Genomic DNA, 18,391 nt, shown 5'->3' with positions numbered 1-18,391 from the left:
GGGGTATGAGGGAGCATTAAAAAAAACCTTACACACCACGTCATTGTGAAAGGAAATGCCAACTGATGTGGTGTGTTGTGTTTTGTGTGTGTGCGTGCATGTGTGTGTGCGTGTGTACGTACGCGTGTTAACTACCAACTGATATGTGGAAGAAGTAGCATTTAAAATAATGGCTACACATAGGGAATGTTCAAACATGGCTTTGGCACTGGGAGTTACATTATTTTGAAAGAAATGTCACTGGTAATTTCTTGCTTCATAAATGAATATCTTAACAACTTATATATATATATATATATATATATATATATATATATAGGAAAGATCAGTGTCATATTATAATAAAGATGAACTCCTTATGGCTTTGATGAGTTTTCATGTTTATTGAAGAAAACACTAAGCATCTTCACGTGTGTGTACGTGTGTGTGTGCGTCTCTGAGCTCTTAGTTTGGGCTTACGGATATGTAAGGAGAATAACATACGTGACCTGAGAAACATTAACTCACATCAGAGGTCAGTGGGAGATATATTTTGTTCATACATAAGAAAAACGGCGGTTCTTTTATTCAACAGTCTTTTGACTGAGGCCATCACGAGGACAAAATTATATGAAACTGAAAAACTTCATATTTTAGCCGTCCATTTAGTCCAAACTGAAGCATTTTCCTTACTGCTTATCATCACGACACAAGCAGGTATTGACCATACATATATCATGATGTCCCCTTTCATAATAAAACCAATCTTCACACACACACACACACACACACACACACACACACACACACACACACACACACACACACACACACACACACACACACACACACATAAAATGTATGTACATATTTATATGTATTATATGTATATATTATATAATATAGTTATATGTATATATACAGTTGCAATCAAAATTATTCAACCCCCATTGCATATTAGGTTTATTGTCAAAATGTACAATTTTCAGCTGTTTGCAATCAGCAAATTACACAATAACAGCTTAAATAATTCAATGAAATTAATATTACAAGGGTCTTATCCAAATTCAACACAAAATGTTACTTTTAATGAGTACTGCAGTCTCAAAATCATTCAGCCCCCTGAATAGAATCCCTCAATAGAGCAGACATTTGCAAATCAGGTGTTGTCTCAAGCACACCTCATGCAACTAATCAAGGGCTTCATTAGGTGCATCAGGTGTGCTTGAGCTAGAACACATCCAATACCTGGACTGGCGAGGGGTCTGTTGACGGTGACGTTCGATTGCATGTTGGAAATATGGCCAAATCAAGTGAATTGTCCAAAAAGTTAAGAGAAGAGATCATTGCCTCGCACAAACAAGGAAAAGGATACAAAAAGATAGCAAAGGCACCGACTGTTCCTAGAGATCCAGTTGGAAGCATAGTTCGCAAGGTCAAAGTGGAAAGGAACAGCGGCTACACTACCTGGACGTGGCAGAAAGAGGAAGCTAGCAACGGCTGCCACCAGATTCCTGAGGAGGCAGGTGGTCAAAAACCCTCGAGTGACTGCAAAAGACCTGCAGCAAGACTTGGTGGCAGCAGGCACTGAGGTTGCAGTTTGCACAGTAAGGCGCATACTAAACGCTGAAGGGCGCCATGCCTGAACTCCAAGACGTACACCACTACTGACCCAAAAGCACGAGAAAAGTCAGCTCCAATATGCTCACAACCATATAAATAAGCCCAAGAGGTTTTGGGATTCTGTTCTGTGGAGCGATGAAACAAAACTGGAACTTTCTGGGCCTATGGATCAGCGGTATGTCTGGAGGAGGGAGAAGGAAGCATACGCTGAAAAGGACACCCTGCCTACAGTGAAGCATGGCGGTGGCTCAGTGATGCTCTGGGGCTGCTCTGCTTCCTCTGGCACTGGAAACCTGCAGCATGCGGGGGGTAATATGGATTCAATCAAGTATCAGGAAATCCCAGGAGAAAACGTTACGCCACCTGTGAGGAAGCTGAACTTTGGGCGTCATTGGACCTTTCAACAGGACGATGATCCCAAGCATACCTCAAAGTTCACTAAGGCTTGGATTCAGAAGAAATCCTGGAAGATTCTAGAGTGGCCGTCACAGTCGCTTGACTTGAACCCCAATAAAAATCTCTGGTGGTATTTGAAGAAGGCGGTTGCAGCATGCAAACCCAAGAATATTAGTGAACTGGATGCCATTGGCCATGAGGAATGGACTAAGATCCCTCAGGAGCACTGCCAGAAGCTGCTGTCTGGCTATGCATCACGTTTGCAGCAGGTCATAGCAGCAAAAGGGGGCTCCACTAAGTACTAAAGAGACTTGTCGTGAAGGGGTTGTATAATTTTGAGACTGCAGTAGTCATTAAAAGTGGCATTTTGTGTTGAATTTGGAGAAACCACTTGTAATATTAGTTGTGTTGAGCTATTTGTTCTTGTTTGATTTGTTTATTGTAAACAGCTGACAGTTTGTACATTTTGCCAGTAAACCTAATTTGCAGTGGGGGTTGAATAATTTTGATTGCAACGGTATGTACATATATACATACATATACGCATATAGAATACATATATGTATGTATGTATGTATGTATGTATGTATGTATGTATGTATGTATGTATGTATGTATGTATGTATGCGTGTGTGTGTGTGTGTGTGTGTGTGGGTGTGTGTGTGTGTGTGTGTGTGTGTGTGTGTGTGTGTGTGTGTGTGTATATGCAAAGATATATTTTCATAGCTATAAAAATATATCTTTGCACCTGAATTGTTGAGCTTATTTTTCTACATCGGAGGTTTCATTGCAACATCCTATGGACATATATATGTATATACATATACATACACTACCGTTCAAAAGTTTGGGATCACCCAAACAATTTCGTGTTTTCCATGAAAAGTCACACTTATTCACCACCATATGTTGTGAAATGAATAGAAAATAGAGTCAAGACATTGACAAGGTTAGAAATAATGATTTGTATTTGAAATAAGATTTTTTTTACATCAAACTTTGCTTTCGTCAAAGAATCCTCCATTTGCAGCAATTACAGCATTGCAGACCTTTGGCATTCTAGCTGTTAATTTGTTGAGGTAATCTGGAGAAATTGCACCCCACGCTTCCAGAAGCAGCTCCCACAAGTTGGATTGGTTGGATGGGCACTTCTTTGAGCAGATTGAGTTTCTGGAGCATCACATTTGTGGGGTCAATTAAACGCTCAAAATGGCCAGAAAAAGAGAACTTTCATCTGAAACTCGACAGTCTATTCTTGTTCTTAGAAATGAAGGCTATTCCATGCGAGAAATTGCTAAGAAATTGAAGATTTCCTACACCGGTGTGTACTACTCCCTTCAGAGGACAGCACAAACAGGCTCTAACAGGTACTATTTAATGAAGATGCCAATTGGGGACCTGTGAGGTGTCTGTTTCTCAAACTAGAGACTCTAATGTACTTATCTTCTTGCTCAGTTGTGCAACGCGGCCTCCCACTTCTTTTTCTACTCTGGTTAGAGCCTGTTTGTGCTGTCCTCTGAAGGGAGTAGTACACACCGGTGTAGGAAATCTTCAATTTCTTAGCAATTTCTCGCATGGAATAGCCTTCATTTCTAAGAACAAGAATAGACTGTCGAGTTTCAGATGAAAGTTCTCTTTTTCTGGCCATTTTGAGCGTTTAATTGACCCCACAAATGTGATGCTCCAGAAACTCAATCTGCTCAAAGAAGTGCCCATCCAACCAATCCAACTTGTGGGAGCTGCTTCTGGAAGCGTGGGGTGCAATTTCTCCAGATTACCTCAACAAATTAACAGCTAGAATGCCAAAGGTCTGCAATGCTGTAATTGCTGCAAATGGAGGATTCTTTGACGAAAGCAAAGTTTGATGTAAAAAAAATCTTATTTCAAATACAAATCATTATTTCTAACCTTGTCAATGTCTTGACTCTATTTTCTATTCATTTCACAACATATGGTGGTGAATAAGTGTGACTTTTCATGGAAAACACAAAATTGTTTGGGTGATCCCAAACTTTTGAACGGTAGTGTATATAATATATATACACAAATACACACACACACACACATACATACATAATATATATTATACAATATATTATAATATATATATATATATAATATACATATACGTACATGCATAATATATGAATATGTATATATCACAAAATGTACAACAGAAACATAGTGCACACACGGTATGAATGCATTTAAATAAAAATAGTGCTTAAAACATGACATTATATCCTACTAGTTTGTTTGCTGTTAGAAAACAGGGTTGTAATCAGAAAACAAAAAGCAAGGGAGAGCAGAAAAGCAGCGCTCTTCCACTGGAAATCAATGTGAGGAAGCACCGCTGCAGTCAGGACAAGACTGGCTGTCTCTACAATTAAAAAAAGCATAGGTGCTTTATTTATTTATTTGTCATCATGTTATGGACGTGATCTCTACATTAAAGTGGACATTTTCCCACGTGTACTCCTTGGAGGAGATCAGCCACGCTTCTCCACCTGTCGTCTTCACCAGAGGAGCACAGCACAAAAAATGCAACGAGACAAAGTCAATGCAATGAGCCCACCTCGCTGAACCAAGTTTGAAGATATGAGACGTGTGTGTGTGTGTGTGTGTGTGTGTGGGGGGGGGGGTTGGAGGTAAAGTTTACATGACAGACACATGTCTTGATAAGCCACCGCTGTCCCAGCCGAGTCGTCCGTATGCATGATTGTGTGCGGGCAGGGACACAACACACACCGCCGTGGTGGTGCTGGCCCTCGCCTGCCACATGTGCTTTCACACACATGTTACTGTTTGAGAGAAAGGCAGAGAATGGAAATGTGTGTCCTTGGCCAGATAGATACAGCAGAGGCGTGGGGCATATATATATATAAGAGGGGCAGCAGGGGAGCAGTACGACACTGAGGCATAGACCCGTGCAGTCATGAAGGGCTTCATTCTCCTGGCTTTGTTCGCAGTTGCATGTGAGTATGGAAGCTGTTCTTTGCTATTGCCTGTAATGATTATTATTTTTCTCTTTTTCTGCTAAAAAATGAAACATTGACTGAGTGACACAGCGTTCTGGTCCAAGTGTGGGACACTTGCCACCCTTAAACATTACACTAGCCTGTATAGGCCCATTTTAAGTAGGTTCTCCGTGTCCCGTAGTTGCTGCCCCCATCGAGGACGAGGATGACAAGATCGTGGGAGGATACGAGTGCAGGAAGAACTCTGTGCCCTACCAGGTGTCTTTGAATGCCGGGTACCACTTCTGTGGCGGGTCCCTGATCTCCAGCACCTGGGTGGTGTCCGCCGCCCACTGCTACAAGTCGTGAGTACCAACAACATTCACCATCTTAACAATTCACAAGCTTGAACCATCCTGGGGGGTGGGGGGCTTCAGGTGGGCACGTCTGGATGCATAATCCAGGGAAGGAAATCCCAGAAGGATGAATCAGGTCATGTGGACACAAAGTCGAGTGGGAGAAACGTGGGGGGAGAGCTGCCGTCAGCTGACACAGATGACGTCACGTAGAGGAGCGGCGAAACGTCCCTCCCACTAAACGTTGGGTCCACGTGACCTGATGCGTCATTCTGGGACGTCAGGTAACACGTTTTGCAGAAGGAAAAGTTAAAAAAAAGAAGCATTGTGACATTATTATTACTCAGCCCTCGTTACTCCTCTTCATCTCTCTCTCTCTCTCTCTCTCCCTCTGTACAATGTGATGTTGAATCGTTGTTTACCAGGATGGTCAAGGCCAGGATAAGGGCAGATTTTAATTATCGCAAAGCAGTGAAGGATCTGGACACATTCACAACCAGGATCCTTCACTGTGCATTGTGCATTGTGTGAAATGCAGCTTGCTGGATTGGTTGGTTGACTGATCTGGTGTTATAAAGGGAGCTGTGTTCAACCGCAGAGGATGAGCTGGTTTCTGCTGCAGAGCTCAGATAAAAGGGGTCTTGCCTGTTTGTTTTTTCTGTAATGTTTTGAGTTGTTGTTGAATGATTATTTTTGGGATGGTTAAAAGATGCACGTTGAGTGTTTGTAATTTGACAAATATTGTTTATATTGTTAAAAAGATTTCAAGTCTTTTTTTGTGATATTTTTTGGTTACATAAAGAATAGTTTTAAAAATTCAATTCGACCCCCACCCCACCCTCTCTCTCCCTCCAGTCGCATCCAGGTGCGTCTGGGTGAGCACAACATTGAAGTCAACGAGGGCACCGAGCAGTTCATCAGCTCCGCCCGGGTCATCAAGCACCCCCGCTACAGCAGCCGCAACCTGGACAACGACATCATGCTGATCAAGCTGAGCAAGCCCGCCAGCCTCAACAGCTACGTCAAGACCGTGTCCCTGCCCTCCAGCTGCGCCAGCTCCGGCACGCGCTGCCTGATCTCCGGATGGGGCAACACCAGCAGCTCCGGCAGTAAGAACCGCACCCACGATAACGTTTGAGCAGCCCCCCCCCCCAAAACAATAATTACAGATTACATTAACTTCATCAATTGCCGCACGAGGGGATGCGGGTGCCGCAGCAGCAGAACGAATTAAAACAATAAAGGACGCAAGTAGTAAAACTAACAGCAGCATTAATGTGCCGCGGGCACACGTTGGTATCAATAGTAGCATCGGATAATACGATGAACCAGTAAAAGTAGTGTGTGAGAACAGACTACCAGTTAGGCGGGTCTAGAAGTGGGGTGGGGGAGTCTTCGGACCCTGTTGCTGCACAGTGTGACGTCTTAGTGATCCCCATCCTCCCCGTGGAGACATCGTCCGAGATCGAATCGATTTTACCCCTCACCCCCCCCCCCACTACCTCCAAACTGCCCACTTCAGTGCCGACACTTGTGGAGCCTGCCTGATGCCCCCCCCCCCCCGTACAGTATAGAACAATATGCTGGCCACTGCAGACTGATAAAAGATCTGCGGTAGTCCGCTGCATACATCTGAAGGACCTTAGTCTCCTCGGGAAGGACCAGTCCGCTCTGCCCTTTCCTCCGAGTCAGACATCCTCAGTAACATTCACCTGTCGTTATCTCGCTCTGCCCCCTTTTTAAGGCAACTACCCCGACCGTCTGAGGTGCCTGGATGCCCCCATTCTGAGTGACAGCAGCTGCAGAAACGCCTACCCCGGACAGATCACCTCCAACATGTTCTGTGCTGGATTCCTCGAGGGAGGCAAGGACTCTTGCCAGGTAAGAAAAATGTCCACGTTTTCCAAATGGAGTGACCATGACAGAAGAATCGAAGCGTTCCCCGTTTCACATTTTGTGCATCTCCGTCCTTCCAGGGTGACTCCGGTGGCCCCGTGGTGTGCAACGGCCAGCTCCAGGGTGTGGTGTCCTGGGGTTACGGCTGTGCCCAGAGGAACAACCCTGGTGTCTATACCAGGGTCTGCAACTACAACTCCTGGATCAGGAGCACCATGTCCTCCTACTAAGACAAGAGGAGCACCATGTCCTCCTAGTAAGACAACTTTACTGGAGCGACTAGCTGCTCTGAGACAGCAACCCATAACACCTGTTGCAAGTTAATAAAAAGCTTTTCAGTGCCAACTAGTGTCTTGTATTTGTAGCAAGAACATTAAACTGTGCTCTAAATCATTATGGACATTTGCAAAGGCTACATCTCAAAGTACCACCTCTTAAGCTTACTTTTACACTGGGGTAAAAAACAGAAAGCACTAAATTTCAGTCTTCAGACATGACATTAAAAGAGTCTACATGTTCGCCACTACTTGAGACTAAATAGTCACTCGGTTTGCTTTCTTTTGCTTGTTTAACATATTGCTGGTTAAAAGGTGATTCTGTGGGATACTGGAATTTGATTTGAGTGGTAAAATCCAACACAATCCAAGACATCCCTATTCAACACCGCACAAGAAACACAAAGGGTGGTTCTGCAGCTCTACCCAGCCTCGTCACTTAGGAGCCCACTGGTATCACTGAACAAGGGTGTGGAACACAATCATCGGAATAAACCTACGTACATCCTTAATTTTTACATACAAATGTATAAACATTAAAAAGAATACATAATTTGAGTAGAAAAGTGACCTTTATTGCTGTCATATACAAACCGTTTGCGCATATAAATATATACAATGCAGTGCCTCACAGAAACCGTTTAACACAAACATGATTCCATCTCTTCTGAATGAGGTCATGACTGAAGGCAGCCTGAAATGGAAGCAGGAAAGTGAAGTCATTTGAATCCCGTCAACGATAATTAAATCTTTACTACAGTGCTCCAGGTTGGGAATGTGTATTTGTCGGCATCATTTATGCAATATCATGTGGCATCGTTAAATTTCAACCCGCAGATCCATCCATCCATTATCCAAGCCGCTTATCCCAAGCGAAGTTGCGGGGATGCTGGAGCCTGTCTCAGCAGTCATTGGGCGGCAGGTGGGGAGACATCCTGGACAGGCTGCCAGGTCATCGACAGGGCCGACACATTCACACCTAGGGACACTTCAGTATGGCCGAGTCACCTGACCTACATGTCTTCGGACTGTGGGAGGAAACCGGAGCACCCAGAGGAAACCCACGCAGACACGGGGAGAACATGCAAACTCCACACTGAGGACGACCCCCAACGTTGGACAACCCCAGGGTTCGAACCCAGGACCCTCTTGCTGTGAGGCAACCACGCTAACCACTGTGCCACCGTGCTGCCCGACTTGCTGATGCCATCGTCATTACGAGTCAGTAGCAGAATAAATCCACCTTGTGATAGCTTGGAAGGAACATAAATGCCAGAAGACAGTTTGATGTATTCATTCTACGTCTGTTAACACAAGTCCTTATTGTAAACCAGAACACAATGAAATGGAGCCTCTCTGAACAGTTGGGATTCCATAATAAAATTGTAGTGTATGTGTAACTTGCCTACATGGACTTGATATTAATGCACATCAAGTCAAATACTATAATCACCCCAATTATACACTGAATTAGTGTATATTCAGGACACGGTGACATAATGTATGCTAGAATGCAAAAAGTAAAACAACTAACACCACTCGGGGGTTTAAGACAAAGGAAAATGTGGCGTTACGAAATCATAAATCGCAAAATTTGTAAGGCAACAACATAAGTTGAACACAACTTCCTGTGATAATTTCATAATAACGGTTTCTACACAAAATCTTTTGACTTTTTCCAAGATTATAGCATACAATAATTTCTTCCTCAGCATATATCAGCAATATTTCCTTTTTTCTGTATCTTTTTCAATAGATGCTTTATGTGCCCCAGCTCATGTCTTGACAACCAAAATTAGAAAATCTGTTGTTTATGATATTATTGTCTTCAAACAAATTTAGATTAAGGGTCGAGCTTGAAGAAAATACAGCTGGTTGAATAAACAATTTTAACACATTGCAATGACATTTTCATTCCATTTTTTTCTGAGCACGGCTGAACCAAGTAACAAACAATATTGTCAAAAAAGAAGGTTGATATAAATTCATAAAGGGACAGACGCTCACCCTTTTAGTCCGTTACAGCTGTCCTCTGGCATGTTGCAGATAATGCTGATACAGGTCTGAAATAGCGAGATACGTGCTTCCACACACAGCACACTTTATGCCTTCAGAAGACTCCTTTGATTGGAGAACATCTGGGCTAGCCTGCTTTTTAGCAGTTTTCAAAGTCGTGACCTGCTTTCCAAGCACTCTCTCTTCTGTGCTGTCGGGATTTGCGTCCATCTTTTGGGATGAGATTGGGCTGGTGGCCTGCTGGACAGGTTTACAAGAGTCACGTCTCTCATGCTGGGCTACGTAAACCTGGTGCGAGACAGTCTGGGATGACTCTGGTGGAACAGCGTCTGCATATTTTGATGAGGAGCCTTCAGGGGAATTATCTGTTTGTGGGGCTGGGGAAGGGCAGAAGCTGTTACGCTGAGCTCCAGGACGGAGGCTTTTGACTCGGTTGTTCACAGGAGGGTTGAGCCGTTTCCTGTTCGAATACGCACTGTGATCCTCAATTGCCACATCATAATCGGGTTCCCTGTGCATATCCTGTGATGATGAATGGCAGTGCTGGTGATCGAACAGTAAATCTAGTGTCTTAAAGCTGGCACTGCACTGCTCACATTGGTAAGGAAGGGACGATTTCTTAGACCTCACCTGAACCCAGTGGAAATCTGTGTGCTCAGTCACGTGCCTTTTGTAGGGTCCTATGAAACGAAAACCTTGGCCGCACTGAGGACAAGTGAAACGACCCTGCCTCTGCCTGTGGATCCTCTGGTGAAACCACAGTTTCTTCCAGTTTTCGAGAGTCTTTCCGCAACAGCTACAGGTGTAACTTTGATTGCGGGCATGAGTTAGCATGTGAGCTCGCAGTCGTCCCATGTGACGGAACAGCCGTCCACAGCTTGGGCAAAAATATTTCCGGGGGTCGGATCTGTCATCTAGATTGTTAAACTTTGACACAAGGGATGAGAGATGCTGGGATGATACAACAGGCTGGAAAGGTTTCTTTGAGTTAGCAACAGGTTTCTTGCGATGTGTCTGAGAAGATAGTAAAGGTGTGTGACAATCCATTTTCTGTGTTTCAGAATTCACTGCAGCAGGGGAAACTGAGTCTTGTCCTGACGAATATCTATGCACATTAAGGAGTGAGTATTGTAATGATCCCGATTTTACTTCGGTCTTGACCACTGAACCTGGAATATCACTTTCTCTTCTGGCTTTGTTGCACTGACTGCAGTGTGCATTGAATTCTGACAACACACCAAAAAGTTTGTCACACAACAAACAGCGGTAAAGCTTTGCGCCAGAATGGGCTTTCATGTGATTATTAAACTCTTGCAACTGGAAAAAAGTCTTCTTGCAGATGTGGCATGTGTATGATAGGGAGGGCTTTGCTCGCTTAGATTGTACACATTCGTTGTCCTTTAAAAATTTACACGGATGGTTTTTTGCATTACTATAATGAGTGAATGATTTCCCGCAGAGAGTGCAATTGTAGCGCTTCACGTGCCAGTGTGTCAACTCGTGAACGCGAAGAAAATAAGCCTGGCCATAGCCCTTCCCACATATATCACATATGTATGGCTTCTCCCCAGTGTGGACACGCACGTGTCTTAAAAGTGTGGACCGAAAGGGAAAAGTCTTCCCGCAATACTGGCACACTTGTTTGACAGCTTTTTTCATTGAGGTGCCTAATGAAATAAGGGCCTGAAGGCCGCCATCATCTCTGCTCTGTTTATCCGGCCTACGCTTCTCAACCTCGTGGTTCAGCTTTTGTGAATGCATCTTCAAATGAGAAGAGTACTCCGAACCAGAGAATTTGATCTTAAAATGTGACCGTTTTTGATAAGCCTTTCGGTAATGTGTCTTGAGATGAAGATTTAGGTTCGAATTCTTGCTGAAACCCTTGCCACATTCCTGGCATTTGAAGGGCCTTTCTCCTGTATGGATACGCCGATGGATAATGTACTGAGACAGAAATTTAAACGCGCGACCACAGTCTACACATTTCAAAATTTTCCCACTTCTTTTGGTGGGACTGAAATCCAAGTTAGCATCCTTTGTATCCGAGTCACCACACTCAGCTGTCGTTTGAGCTTCACTGCTGCTTTCATGGCCCTGTTTTGGCACCACAAGAGGCTCACTTTGTAACAAAGCATTTCTTTTTCTTCTGCGTCTTCTGCGCCCAAAATACTTTCGATGATATTTTTTTGTAGCTGTTGAGGTACTAGACTCCTCTTGATCTTTAGGTTGGTTAAAGTTGTCATGGTGTTCATCACTGGCACTGATCTGTGCAATTTGAATTTCACTGGTGTCAGTAGTACTGGGACACTCAGACTTTACTGTTGTACTGGCACTGTACAGTACAGACGAATGACCGTTTGACTCAGAGGTGGAATTGTGATTATCCACCTCTATCTCCACATTCTCCGTCTTAACATTAGCGGAGAGCTCAACACTCTTTGATGGTTGTTCATCTTTCTGAGAAGTTTTAACATCAGGGCTAGTACATGGCTCTATGGTCTGTGGAGACTCAATAATGGTTTGGGACTTGGGTTCATTGTTGCCACTTGGTTCCAATGACGGCTCCGTTTTTGGCTCAGTGCTTTCTGCGGGGCACGCCACGCTTACATCGGGCTCCGATTGTGGAGGATCACATTGGGAAGTAGACTCAGATGCCAACATGGGACGCAATCTCTTCTGTGGTAATGTGCCTCGCCTATGTTTTCTTCTGCGGCGCCTCCTCACTCCAGGCTTGGGGTGTAAATGCGCTACTTTTTTACTAGCACCAGCCTCCTGTTGAGCAGTGTACTGTTTTTCCTCTTTGCCTGTCTCTACACAGCCTTTGTCATTGCTCAACGCTGCTGCGGCCTCCTGTTCAACAGCAAATTTGGAAACCTTAGCAGGAACCTGCTGTTCAGACAACTTAGGCCTCCCTCTTTTAATGCGCCGAGGGTTTGATTTATTCACATTTTTTGCACGGAACCCTAACTGAGCTGTTTGACTCTGTTTTGGGTCTACTTTGACTTCTGACAATACATTTCCCTCTGGAGTGAGAGGCTGATGTTCTTTTCTACTCCTCAGTCTCCCTGCAGGACCACTATCTCCAGCAGCAGGATCCTTGAAAGCACTGGAGTCTGTCTTTTCTTTAGGTGTCGTGCTTGATGATTTTCTGGGTCTCCCCCTTTTCCTTTTTAGTACTGTTAGTGTACTATCCTCTGGTTTACCATCAGAGACAGAGACGAGACTGCACCCCGCATTTTGGGGTGGCTCACAGATTATTGGTCTGTCCACATTTTTAGGTTCAAGACTTTTACCATTGTTGTTATTTATGAGACAAGATGGCAAAGGGCTCATGTTAATTGCACAAGGCTTTGTATTATAGCACACTTTCTGTTCAACTGAACCCAGACCTGCAGAATCCTGCGCTATCTTAGCATGAAGCAGCCTCCTTTTTTTCTTGGGAGGGCGTCCTGGTTTTCTGCGGACCTCCATAGGTTTCTGTTGGATGTCTGTTGCAGAAGTCATAAGATTCCCTTGTGTATTTCGTGAAATTCCTTTCATTGCTGTCTGTGGCTTTGTGTATTCTCGGTTTGGCCAACTAACTTCACCTATTTTTTCAGCATGAAAAAGACCTTCGGATTCTAGTCGGCCAGATGATGAGCGCAAATCAGAATGGGGTTGGGTCACTTCTATGTCCTTCGTTCTCTGATCTTCTTTACATATTGCCTCTTCAGCTATCTGTGGGGGGAAAAATACTACCGTCACTGACTCATCAAGGAATTTCAAGAAGAATTTGAACAAAATGGACAATGAGACACTTAATAAAGGTCAACACCAACAAAGCCCAGTGGCTACGGTTACACTGGTTGTTTTCCAACGCCACTTTTAACACGAGATCATGCCAGGATGAATTAGATGACAGGTCAGGACACCAACAAACTGCTCATGTTACCATCAGATCTTCAGAAACAAATGTGGAAGTAGTCAGGCTTTACATTATTAATCCAAACTCACAATGCTCGTACGGTACAATCAAAACAAAAAGACGTGCAGACATGCCGACTTCACAAAGCAACAGGAGAAGCATTACAACCATTTTAGCATGAGAATGTGGATGTGGATGCACTACGGATGTAAAGAGACATGATCTCACAAAATCTAATCACCGGAATCAGATTTCAAACATCACATCGTGATGACAAGTGTAACCATAGCCAAAGACATTCGTCGACATCATCACTTGAATGCAAACACCACTGTAATTAATTTTATATAGCTCCTGACTAAATCTGAGAGATCCGGATATGTTTACAACATACTTCGATATGCAGCACAAATTTTGGGCTGATTGTCTTCCTTGCTGGCTACCTGTTTGCCGTCCGTAGAAGCGTGACAAGGAACGAGGGGATCGCATGGCACAGAGGTTATTTCAGTAGGTGAGACTGTATTTTGGTCACTGCTTCCACTGCTGAATGACATTTTACTCCCCATGTCAGTGGTCTGCAGATTAAAAAGAGTGACAAGGTGGTTGCAACCCATTAAAGCCATTTATTATTTTTCCTTAAGCATAATATACTCCATCTGGTAACACCTCTGACAGCCCTGTTGGTTTAAGCTGTAATAAATCCTTATTAATAGTGCTGGAAATGATTAATCAATTTGTCGACTGACAGAAAATAAATCAATTTTAATTTTGTTAAATCGATAAACCACTTAAGTTGTCCATCGAGTTAAATTCAAATTTGGGGATTACAACTTTGCAAATGTTAAGATTTGCTTGCCTTTCACTGATTTATATCACTATAAAATTATTATTTTAGGGAGTTTGGGCTGCTGGTCAGACCAAGTAAACAGTTTCAAGATATCACTTTGGGCTCTGGGGATCCTGGGATGGGCATTTTTTCAATCAATTAATCAAAGAAGTAATCAATAGATTATTGACTTCTGCACATTTCTGTATCTACACCTACACCAATAATGGTGATAATGTCGAGGATTTTTTTTTTTACACATGTAATTGTTAAATAGCATCTGATTGTAATGACTGGTTAACTGTTTATATTGGTTGCATTTGAATATGACATCTCCACAAATAATACGCACATCAATTACCGCATATTATTTACTTGTGTTGCCTACATCTGCAACCTGGATGTATGTGATAAAATGGACAGGTTTCAGTAATGTAAATCTGAGGATGTGCAGCCTGCTGTATAGCTGACTTAAGCAGGTAGAGATTACCATTAAAGTCTGCACTAAATCTAATAACGTAGAGGAGACCGTAAAATTTGCAAGCCGTACAATGTTTGCTAGTAAATTCATATATTTCCATACATGTATTTTCTCCTGGTGCTATTTGTTGTAGCTACTATTTGCAGCATGTATTAATATCCTTTGCTCATTCATTTCTTGTTGATATCCTAATCATTTCAATATCCTGTCCTTTGCCATTGTCATGACTCTGCATTTAGCTTTTGTCTACGGCCTGAATACAAACCTAGCCAATGATAACTACCCAACATATTTTGCAACCAACATGCCCACCCCAGCCTTATCTTAAATACATGTAACAGACGGATGATGATGAGTTCATCCTGTAACTAATGTGAAAACAGTAGAGGCCATGGTTAGTAATGGTCTAGACGAGGGGGAGGAAAGATACAAGAGGAGCAGCGCACATAGGAAAGCAGAACACAGGAGGAAAAAGCAGAGAAAACAGAGATATTGTGAGTAGCACAGGGAAGCTACGGGCACTGGGCAACCAGGTATCTTAACTGTTCGGGGCCTAGACACAACTAAGTCTGACTGCTACACAGAGAAAGTACAGCTCTATCACCGCCCGTCATATTGCGGCACTGCCTGACCCTTAAAGTCTTGGTGACAGGTAGCACACTGACAATTTGCTGCAGCCAGTACATAGGACACAGGCCTTACTACTTAGTGAAACTCAATGGTGAGTTTACATGTCAGGCTACACACTTACATGCGTCATTTGATGGTTGCTCACTTGTTATGTGAGCTGGCAAGCAAAACTATGAAACATAACATCTCTACAAACAGCTACTTTCATTAGCAACTGTGGCCCCAGATCATCAAGTGACTGATATACCTTACAAGGCCCTGGCTGTGTCTACGCAGCAAACACATATTACCACTATTACATGTGACCAACATATACTCTACCATAGTTCCACTTATGGTTGGGGGACACAGGCTGAATGTGCAACATCTGTCTTATTTACACATGCATTGCGTGTGGAAAAAGTACAGTCATTACAGGAAAACGTTAGGATAGGTGGTTCCCAATCTGGTCCTTGGTTACCACTGGTACTACTGAGTTTCTATTCAGCAGGCGGGTCATTATATTCACCTGATGTTCATATCTATAACCTCCCTGGTTGGAGGCTGGAATAATTGGAACAATAGATAAATGTAACTAAATACCTGGCAGGGAAAAAAAACAAAAAAAGCAGTGTTACTGGTGGTACCCCGGACCTGATTGACGAACAGTGGAACAGACCACTACAGTATCTGGGACATAAAAAGTGTGTGCAAAATGAGGATGTGTGGCTTTTCATGGCACAATTTTTACCAACTACAAAAAAAGTTGTCATTTCCTGATACTGAACATAAGGATTGGTTTATAAATCAATCAGAAAGCCACGGCTGGCCTCGCATCTCCCTGAAAATGTTCTCCTTATCAAAACCCATCCAGAAAAACAGGCAGTGAATAAAAGCCCAAGTAATTTCTTTCTACCACTCCAAGAAAAAGGTTGATCTGTGTGAATTTTCCTACTGACTTCCAAAAAGCTCTGAAAGACTATTATGCGACTGGTAATATAGCAGTTTCTAGTTTTCTAAATCTGATGTAGACTGTGCTATGATGGGGCAAAGAACAGACTTCAGCTTGGCTGGATTGTTCATATCGGGAGATGCCCGACCTCTCATCCAACTACGGGCAAACCTCATCTGGTTCCTTCCTGTTTCATGCACTTAATTACACTTGTGTAGACAATGGTGTAATTGTGAATGGATGCCGACCCCCCCCCGCCCCACCCCACCCCACCCCCACAAGAGCACCCAGAGACAGTCGTCACTTATTAACAAATTGCTCTTTTCACACAGGCGTTCACAATGGGGGTCGCTGTAGACATTTTAACAAACGCATGCTGCAAAAAACAAAAACAAACAAAAAAACAAAAAAAAACCAAAACCAAAACCTCCACTAACACAACAGACGCGCAGGTCTTTTTAGGCCCGGCTCCGTAAGATCTGACGTGCGGGTCGCAGACAAGATGCCAGTTCATACGACTTGGGAGCGTTGTCGTTTTATCAGGCAAATCCCCCTTTCTGCACTCACCGGATGAGATGTGGCGGGCGGAGAAAACAGGTTTCGCTGGGCTGCCTGGGACAGGGAGCTTTGTGTAGCCATAGACTGTGAGCGCTGGCCGAGCAGCTAGCACTGGCTAGCCCCGACCCAACACATGTTCTGTCGCTGCGCGGTCGTCCTGCGCCTCTCGCAAACGCGCAAAATCCCCAAAACGATCTCCTCTACTGTGATGAACTTTTACCCCTTTCTGAGAAGTCGACCGTAGTTCCCTCAAATCGCTGTCCATACATTGAGCTGACCGAGAGCGAGAGAGAGCGCGAGACAGGGAGAGAGAGGGGAGGAAAAAAAAAGAAAAAAGAAAAAAGCCACACACACAACTTACGTAGCGAAACGTCCCCGTCTCGTCATCTTCCCGGTTTACCTCATCATTAGTGGACGCGGAATTGCGACTATTTAAATTTGCTTGGGAATTGCGCCCTCTGCTGGCGTTCCGGAGCATCGCCGAGGCACAACGCGGCCGCGCGCGCGCGCGCGCGCGCCCCATTGTACCGCGGGAGCGGCGCCGTGATTCGTTAGCAGCAGATTAATAATCAACAAAAGTCGATGTAAAACTAAACTGACGCGTAAACTAGGAGACTAATCACGTCGTTCGTAACGAGTAAAAAATGAAAAGTCACGGTTCTTGAAACACATTCGAGAAAAACGGAAGAAATTTTTTTTTTAATTCCTCTTACCGTGTCCTCATTTCTTTTACAGGTGGTGATTAATTGGTCTAATTGCTTTACTATTAAGTCCCACCCTTCAGCCTTCAGCCGTGTTGTTGCTAGACACCATCCTCTCGGATATGGGAGGGCGTCCCACAGGACCGTCTCCACTAACGCAACACCAACCATCGGCAGCATAATGACACAGCGAGATAAAGCTAAAGAAGAAAAGAAGCAGTAATTTACAACAGTTAAGAATCTAAAAACGTAACACAGAACTTGTTTACGTTAATGTTTTTTTCCCCCACAACAGTATTTGAAATTATTCTGCAAATCAATCAAATCAAATGGTTATCTTTCACAGATTTGAGCAAAGGTTGAACAGACTGGAGTTGCTATGGGTGTATCGTGGAGGATATTTTGTGTCAGCTGGAAACGCCCATCCCTAACAAGGGTTTACATGAGTGTCTCAAAACACACTGGTATCCGGAAAATGGATAAATCTCAAACTCACAGGCATGTACACTGAAAGCATTCTCACAATTCTGCAATCGTGAGTGCAATTTACTTGCTATATAAGGAACAGGTTGAGCTTTCATGTAAGTAGTGGTTTTATTTGAACTGCATTTTCTTCTGAAAATGTATGGAGCCCAGTAAGAGCAAACAATCCATCTACAATGAGATTCACACTGAGAAAAACATTCTGGTACAACACGTTTTTTTGTTGTTGTTTTTTTTATTGTGCAGAACATCAACATAAACAGGGCTTGCACTGTCACTCTTCAGAGTACCTGTGGTTTAGTACTCAACAGTGTTAATACAAACATTTTCAGATGATTATTTCAAGTTAAGAGTATGATGTGAAAGGTCTTAGTTGGTC

General features: G+C 43.4%; 2 protein-coding genes across 4 annotated transcripts; one reads left to right on the top strand and one right to left on the bottom strand.

The window, feature by feature from the left end:
- The first annotated feature begins 4,933 nt into the window (after nucleotides 1-4,933).
- On the top strand, nucleotides 4,934-7,545 carry LOC130118181 (trypsin-3). The gene is made up of 5 exons (XM_056286559.1): nucleotides 4,934-4,973; nucleotides 5,158-5,320; nucleotides 6,167-6,420; nucleotides 7,056-7,192; nucleotides 7,288-7,545. The coding sequence occupies exons 1-5, from the start codon at nucleotides 4,934-4,936 to the stop codon at nucleotides 7,435-7,437; spliced, it is 744 nt and encodes a 247-aa protein (XP_056142534.1). The 3' UTR covers nucleotides 7,438-7,545.
- Nucleotides 7,546-8,047: 502 nt separating this feature from the next.
- si:dkeyp-84f3.9 (zinc finger protein Xfin) lies at nucleotides 8,048-17,119 on the bottom strand. 3 transcript variants are annotated; one of them, XM_056286236.1, is made up of 4 exons: nucleotides 16,838-17,119; nucleotides 13,846-13,977; nucleotides 9,490-13,215; nucleotides 8,048-8,735 (listed from the first exon to the last, which is right to left on the bottom strand). In XM_056286236.1, the coding sequence occupies exons 1-3, from the start codon at nucleotides 16,907-16,909 to the stop codon at nucleotides 9,502-9,504; spliced, it is 3,918 nt and encodes a 1,305-aa protein (XP_056142211.1). In that variant the 5' UTR covers nucleotides 16,910-17,119; the 3' UTR covers nucleotides 8,048-8,735; nucleotides 9,490-9,501. The 3 variants fall into 3 exon arrangements, with proteins under 3 accessions (XP_056142211.1, XP_056142210.1, XP_056142212.1); XM_056286235.1 differs by having other exon boundaries at nucleotides 8,048-13,215; XM_056286237.1 differs by lacking the exon at nucleotides 13,846-13,977 and having other exon boundaries at nucleotides 8,048-13,215.
- Between the last annotated feature and the right edge of the window lie 1,272 nt (nucleotides 17,120-18,391).

The sequence above is a fragment of the Lampris incognitus genome, chromosome 9, assembly GCF_029633865.1.
Source record: "Lampris incognitus isolate fLamInc1 chromosome 9, fLamInc1.hap2, whole genome shotgun sequence".
Taxonomy (NCBI): domain Eukaryota; kingdom Metazoa; phylum Chordata; class Actinopteri; order Lampriformes; family Lampridae; genus Lampris; species Lampris incognitus.
This window is presented reverse-complemented; position numbering and strand designations above follow the sequence as displayed.

Excerpts from the sequence above, each read along its gene's own strand:
- si:dkeyp-84f3.9 (XM_056286235.1), bottom strand. The coding sequence starts at position 16,909 with ATGGCTACACAAAGCTCCCTGTCCCAGGCAGCCCAGCGAAACCTGTTT. Across the intron at positions 13,978-16,837 it reads CGCCCGCCACATCTCATCCG|ACCACTGACATGGGGAGTAA; the intron begins GTGAGTGCAGAA and ends TTTAATCTGCAG. Across the intron at positions 13,216-13,845 it reads CTTCTACGGACGGCAAACAG|ATAGCTGAAGAGGCAATATG; the intron begins GTAGCCAGCAAG and ends TTCCCCCCACAG.
- LOC130118181 (XM_056286559.1), top strand. The coding sequence starts at position 4,934 with ATGAAGGGCTTCATTCTCCTGGCTTTGTTCGCAGTTGCAT. Across the intron at positions 6,421-7,055 it reads CAACACCAGCAGCTCCGGCA|GCAACTACCCCGACCGTCTG; the intron begins GTAAGAACCGCA and ends CCCCTTTTTAAG. Across the intron at positions 7,193-7,287 it reads GAGGCAAGGACTCTTGCCAG|GGTGACTCCGGTGGCCCCGT; the intron begins GTAAGAAAAATG and ends CCGTCCTTCCAG.